At 66.8% G+C, this 6669-nt stretch overlaps 1 protein-coding gene across 1 annotated transcript in view; it reads right to left on the bottom strand.

Annotated features, from left to right (window-relative positions):
• The window catches only part of SORBS3 (sorbin and SH3 domain containing 3), a 5044-nt gene extending 2917 nt beyond the window's left edge, over nucleotides 1-2127 (bottom strand). The window contains exons 1-9 of the mRNA XM_010563000.1: nucleotides 2020-2127; nucleotides 1801-1906; nucleotides 1480-1703; nucleotides 1343-1406; nucleotides 1134-1272; nucleotides 931-1024; nucleotides 785-826; nucleotides 589-675; nucleotides 17-72 (exon numbers count right to left, since the gene is read on the bottom strand). Of these exons, the coding sequence (XP_010561302.1) occupies nucleotides 17-72; nucleotides 589-675; nucleotides 785-826; nucleotides 931-1024; nucleotides 1134-1272; nucleotides 1343-1406; nucleotides 1480-1703; nucleotides 1801-1906; nucleotides 2020-2127 (920 nt within the window). The remainder of the gene's footprint in view (nucleotides 1-16; nucleotides 73-588; nucleotides 676-784; nucleotides 827-930; nucleotides 1025-1133; nucleotides 1273-1342; nucleotides 1407-1479; nucleotides 1704-1800; nucleotides 1907-2019) is intronic.
• Nucleotides 2128-6669: the final 4542 nt, after the last annotated feature.

The following is a 6669-nucleotide window of genomic DNA, read 5'->3' as shown; positions in this document are numbered from 1 at the left end:
TGTCAGCTCTACTCACCGAGCCGCCGGGGAGGCCGGAGCAGGGGAGCGAGCGGTGGGAGCAGCCGCCGAGCTCTGCCGGAGAGGAGCGGGAGGGGGGGGGAGAGAAAAATTAATCATCCAAGAGGCTGAGTCTCTGCGGGAAGCGAGGGAGTCCAGCTCCCGGCTGCGCCGAGCCAATAACCGCCGGACAGACGGCGCGGTGAGACAGGGTCCTAGCGTCCCGCGACCACGGCCACGGCCACAGCCACGGCGGCCAGGCCACCGGGCAACCACGCATGCATCCAGACGGGCAGGCATCCAGTCGTGCATGCATCCAGATGGGCACGCATCCAGTCGTGCATGCATCCAGTCGTGTACGCGCCCAGCCGCGCCTGCGTTATTCGGCTGTGCCCGCATCCCGCCACGCGCACGTTCGAGCCTTGCACAGGGGCTGTGCACGCAGCTGGATGTGCGCGCAGCTGGATGCGCACGCAGCTGGATGTGCGCGCCATCAGCCCTGCATCTCCCTTCAGGGCCACCCAGCCCAGGGAGGGACGAGGGGCAGCAGGTGAGGGCCAGGCTGGCACGGGTGGGCAGGGGCCGGGGTACCTGGCAGGGATGCCGGCGCGTCTCCATGGCCCTCATGTCCTTGTCCAGCTCCTCGCTGAGCTGCTCCAGCTCCCGCTCCAGCAGCACCTGCGTGGGCAGGACGAGGCCGGCACTGCCCGCACCCCACATCCCAGCGGCACGGGCACCAGGACCCCCGCTGCCACCCCCAGCCCCCCACCTACCATCGGCAGCTTACCTCAATGGGCTGAGCCCGCGCCGGTGGCACCGCGGCGGGGGGCTGGAAAGGGCAAGGGGCCGGTTAGGTGTGCGCACACCGCGGTGCCCACCGGCATCCCTCTGTGCCGGGGCTGAGCGGGGACCGGAGCTGCCGGACCTTCCTACCTGGTGCGGCTGCTCCAGCAGTGAGGATTTCCCCGGTTCGTAGTCAAAAATGCTGCCAGGCTCTGCGGTGGCACCGGTGGCACCCCAGCTGGTCCTGTGGGGAGCCAGGAGGAGCTCAGCCCCCTGCAGCCCCCCACCCCGTGGGCACCCACCGGGGTCAGGTCCCCAGGCACCATTTAAATGCCGCCCTGTGCTGCGCTCACCAGTCCAGCCCATTGGGCATACTGGGGGGCTCAGCTGGCAACGGCCCTTTCCTCTGCGGCTCTTGGGGGGATGAAGGCACCGTGGTGGGCGAGGGGCCGAGCTTACCCGTGGGGCGGTGATGCGCATCCCAGTCCGGCTCTGCGGGGATGGAGGAGAAGGTGAGCGGGTGCCGTGCCGTGCCGTGCCGCGCCGCGGTACCGGGACTCACCTGGCAGCTTGCGGTGGATCTGCCGGAACATGCTGCGGTACCAGTCACGGGGCCGGTCGACGCTCTGCGGGGACGTGGCAGGGTGGTGAGGGGCTCGCGGGGAAGGGGGAAACCCCAGCCCCGTGCTCCTGACTCACCGAACGCGAGGCGATGGGCATCCCCGTCTCATCCACTGGCCCGATGCCGTCGTACTTCACCCAGCGCCTCTCCCGCCGCTTGTTGTCCTTGGTCCAGGTGGCCGACCAGCCCGGTGGCCGGGGACAGGCGGGGGCAGCCCCGGGGCCGGCCACGGAGCTGGCGGGTGCCGGGGTGCTGGGTGCCTTCGCCTCCTTGGCCGGCCAGGTCTGGTACCACTCGCTCGCTGGGGATGAGGTGGGCGAGGGTGAGCCCTTGCCCTCTGCTGAGCATCACTTGGGGGGGCCCGTAGAGACGTCCCCAGGGATGCTCGGGACAGGTACCTGAGCTCCTGGGGGCCGCCTGGCCATGCTCGGCCATGCCACGGGTCTCCAGGTCGTGGAAGTCGAAATTCAGCGTGTTGGAGCCACGGTGGCGGATGACGGGCACCTGCGGCACAAGGAGGGGGCTGGCACGGGGGCAACGCGGCGGTGGCAGAAGGGATGGAGGCAGACCAGCTCCCCAGATCCCCCGGGCATGTAGCAGCCCCTGGCCCCACTCACCCGCGTTGCTGTGTGCTGCAGGGGCACCCACACTGCTGGGTGGAAGGGGGGGACGTCCTCCAAGCCCAGAGCCTGGCCGGCATCGGGGGGCAGGAGCTGGCCCGCCATGGCCGTGGGGTGCCGGGACGGTGCCCTGGGGGTGCCCGTGCCCTGTTGGGGAAAGCGGCTGCGCTCACGGCAGATCCCATCCCTGCCTGCTGGATGCTCCCCTCCAGCGGCTCCATCTCACCGGGCTTTGCCGGAAAGCTGGGGGCTCCGGGTGAACCCCATCCCAGCCGCATCCCTACCACCAGAGACCGTCCCCTGTTATTCAGAGGTGCAGGGGACACCACGGCGGGGTGACAACCACCGCGGCACCATCCCCAGCTTGGGGACCCTCACGGTGCCAGGGGAAGCGGCTGTTCCCGGCCAGAAACAGCCCTGGCACGGCTCCCCCATGTGTTTTCCATGCGGCCTCAACCCCGCCATGGTCAGATCCGGACCACCCAGCCCCTCTTCCCACCCCAGCTTTGCACCACAGATGGATCCAGCCCCCCTGGGCTCTCTGGGGAGAAAACACCCCGGGGTGGGACGGGGCGATAGCCGAACCGCCTTGCCCATTGTCCCGGCATCCCTACATGGCATGGTGGGATGCAGCCGGCGCCGGTGCCCTCCCGCCCGGGCACGTGGCGGCAGCGGAGTCAGGCAGTGCCGCACTGGGAGAGCTGCCAGGGCCGAGCCTCCCCGGGGCTGAGAACACGAAAAGGCAGAAATATTTCCCCGCCCTGCAGCGCAAACAGGGAAGGGAGAGGGGAAGGAGGGAAGAGGCGACGGGAACGTGCGGCCAAGCCCGGCACCACCCCGCCGGGAGGGCGATGTGCCGTGACTCACCGCTGCACCGCGGTGCCAGGGCCGCAGCACGAAGTGGGGGGCGGCTGGGGGGGGACAGGACCCCCGTAACGGCTCCCAACACCGTTGCTGCATCGGCATGGGATGGCTCCAGGGGCTGAGAGCAGCCCCGGGAACTTTTGGGGGGACACCCGTGTCCTCGTTCATCCCCCAGCATCTCCATCCCCACCGGGGCACTGGCATCGCCCGTGGGACTCGCAGATGCCACGGGGGACGCATGCTGAGCCCGACGCCGCACAGACCCCTCCTCAAACAGGGCAACTGGTGCTGCTGGGGGGGCCGCTAGCCTGGCACAGTGCCCTGTGTGCCACCCTCGCAGGGCTGGGGACCCCCCCCCAGCTCCTCACTCCCGACACCCACCAGAGGCTCTGCAGCCTGCAAGGCTGTAATTAATAGTTATCACCACCGTGGGGAAACAGGCCCTGGGAACGACTTGCCCCAGGGCACAGAAAGTGGGGTGCACACCCCTTCCCTCCCTCCCCAGGGCACCCCAACCACTGCCACTCCATTCCCAGCAGCACAGTGCCCTCCCGCAGCCCCGTCCTGCTCCCACGGACTGTCCCCCAAAGCCTGGCTCCCCGTCGGTCACCCCCTCCTCGCCAGCCCCCGAGCCAGCTCTTACCTCCTGGGTGCTGCCAACCGGGGGTCCCCGGGCAGCGCTGGCCTCGGGAGGGCCGGGGGCTTGGGGAGCCCCGCGGCAAACGGGACGGAGCTGCGAGCGGCGGCAGGGAAGAAAAATGCGCGGCGTAAATTTTGCCGGGGGAAAAGAGAGGGGTGGCCTCAACGCATCATGGGTGGCCGGTACCGAAAGACCCCCGGCAGCATCCCCCCGGCCGGGTCAGCAGCCGCCGTCCTCCCCGGCAGTGGGTACCCGTGTGCCCTGGCCCCCCCCTGGGGTGCACTCGCCACCCCCCCCCAAGCGCTCCCCGCTCTGGAGCGGGGCCGGCCCATTCAGAGTTTCCAGTGACATTTCCAGGGACGGGATCCAGGGAGACGAGCCAAGAGGCTGAACTCATCCCACGCCCCGCGCACGCGTTCCCGCGCACCCGGCCCCCGCTTACGAAATGGGGTGAGCCTGGCGTCGCCGGCCCCCCCCCTGCGCTGGCAGCCACCCCCTGCTGCGATGGAGCCGGGGGCTTAGAGAGGTTTTTGGGAGAGGATGAGGAGGGAAGTCCCAGTGGAGGTGGGGAGCAGAGCTCCATGTTCCCATAGCCCCCCCGAGCCACAGCATGGGGGGGGCACGGTGAAAGCAGAGTCCTCGTCCTCGCTGCCGCCTGCTTTCCCACGGGCGACCCTCCATCCCCTCCATCCCCCAGGGGTCTGGGCATTGGGGACCCCCCATTTAACACCTCCGTGCCCTGCGGGTGCCCAGTAAGCCCACCTCATCCCCTCCGGCAGCGCCCATGTCCCAGCCTCCACCGCTTCCTTCTCGCCGCTCCCCGAAACTGCTGACAGCCCCGAAACGGGGCAGCCCTGGCCCTTCCTCTATCCCACGCGCTCCCACGTGAGCTCAGGCCTCTGCCCCCCACGGGAACTCGGGCGGGAGGATGGTGGCTTTGCTGCCAACCACCAGCCATCCCTCCGTCCCCACCCAGGCAACCCGTCCCTTGCCAGAAGGTGCTGGGGACGATGCTGGGGACATGGCACAGGAGCCCTGCCTGGCCCCAGTGCTGCACCCAGGGGACAAATGGGACAGAAGCGGGTGCGCTCCCGGCTGCCACAGCCCTGGAGGACGCAGCTCCCATCCAAGGGCTGGGACGGCTCCTCCCGTGGACTGGTGCAAGCCGGAGACACGGCAGGGAGGAAGCAGGTCGGGGACGGGAGCTGGTCCTGCCAAGGAAACTCGGGGAGACAAGAGCGGAGAGGACAGCAGGGCCTGCGGTGCAAGCACGGGCACCCAGGGAAAGGGTTAAACCCTGCGAGGGGGACCCAGACCCCATCCCTGCCCGCCAAAGGGGCGACGGTCCCCTCCAGCCCACTGTGTGCCCGAATGACGTCTCCGGAGGTCACAGCTCCCGATGGCAACGTTTTCCTGGGGGCAGCCGGATCCCGGCCACCCCACGCTGCTGCAGCCCACCCTGGGGGTCCAGCCCCCCCCCCCTTCCAAGCACGGACCGGACTCACCTCCACAACCCCATGCACCGTCCCCTTGCCGGCCAAACAGCCACCAGCGCCTGCCCTGCCTCCCAGCTCCCAGCACCAGCCTCCGCTGGCGGATAAATATTTAACACGCAGCCTGGGACAGGATTAACAAAGGGCGAGTGTTTCCTGTTTGCTCAGCGCGGCGATGCCCGTCGGGAGCGTGCGGCCAGGCCGAGAGATGCTCTCTTGGTCAGGGCTGTGGTGGGCAGCTGTCGGAATCCCTCGGTGCCGAGACCGGTGCCGTGCCCTGTCCACGCCGAGGGTCGGGGAACCCGGGACTGGGCAGCAATACTGGGTGCAAGGCATGTTGCTGGCAGCTCCCCCCCGCTTTTGACGGAAACACCCAGGAAAGGGGTGGGAAAGCCGGAGCATCCCTTCCCCGGTCGCACCCTGACCGCTTCCAGCAGCTGGGAACTGGGGATGGCTGTTCCACCGTGGCCACACCGGGTTTTGGGAGCGGCGGTGAGGAGCAGGAGATGGCACACGGATTGCACGTGGTGAGCAAAACTCGACGGCGAGATGCTGACCCAAGCAGCTCTGACTGCAGGGGAGAAGCCAGATGTGGCAGCCACAGCTGGGAGCCAGGTCACCCCCCCCCGGTTCCCCAGCCAGGCAGGGAGCAGGCAATGCCGGAGCCAGGACCACTGCCAGAGCCACCTCCTGCTCAGAGGGCACAGGTTGGGGATTCCCATGCAGGAACTGGGGGAACTGGGCCAGTGTCGGAGCTGTAACCCGGCAGGATGGATCCTGGCCAGCACGAACACCAGGGCTCCTCACCGAAGCGCTGCAAGCCCACGACATGGAGGGGGTACCACGCAAAAAGGGCGAGGAAGGAGCCGGGGAGGGGCGAAACAAGAGGTGGCAAATACCCTCCTCTTCCTCCTGGCACCCAGGAAGGCAGCGGGAGGAGGGTTATTGACTCAGCCAGCGGCTGGAAGGATGGAGAGGTAAGGAGAGGGAGCGGAGAGCTCTCCAACAAAAGCGCCCGGGAGCGACTTCACAAGTGCCGACGTGCCGGGGAGGTTGGGAGACGCCATCTCGGCGCTGCCCTGGCCCCGGAGAGGGGCCCTGAGCGAGGCAGCAGCTGTAAAACAGACCCTAAAACCTTTCTCCCTTCCTTCCCGAAAGCCAGGCAGCATCCGTGGGGCTCCTTGCCATGCCCTCCACCCCGGGAGCCAGGCACCCCAGTGTACCCCAAAATAAACCATAGCGGAGCCGAGTGACTGTGTCAATTTTTAACTTTTTTTTTTTTTTTTTTCTCCTTAAAGATGACTTCCAATTTACATTAAGACAGTTCTAACAAATTCATTCCTTGTTCACAAAAAAAAAAGAAATTATATTAAATAATTTCTGCCAATAAATAACATTTTCACCATTTTTTTTCTCCTTTAAACATAACTAAAAAAAAAAAAAGCAAAAAAAAAAAAAAAAGGAGGCAGTCTCCAGGCAACGGGCGTATGATCCTTCAGCATCGAGAACCCTAAAATCACCATCACTGCACCCAGCACGTGTCCCGTGGGGCTTCAGGTCCTTCCTGGCAGAGGCCGGTGGGCCTCCACATATCCCTGCCACCGCACCTAGCTAGGTCAGGTCTGTGCCCGAGTGCCGCGACAGGCTCCC

Source organism: Haliaeetus leucocephalus, unplaced genomic scaffold (genome assembly GCF_000737465.1).
Source record: "Haliaeetus leucocephalus isolate CR32 unplaced genomic scaffold, Haliaeetus_leucocephalus-4.0 Scaffold162, whole genome shotgun sequence".
In the NCBI taxonomy this organism is placed as follows: Eukaryota; Metazoa; Chordata; class Aves; order Accipitriformes; family Accipitridae; genus Haliaeetus; species Haliaeetus leucocephalus.
This window is presented reverse-complemented; position numbering and strand designations above follow the sequence as displayed.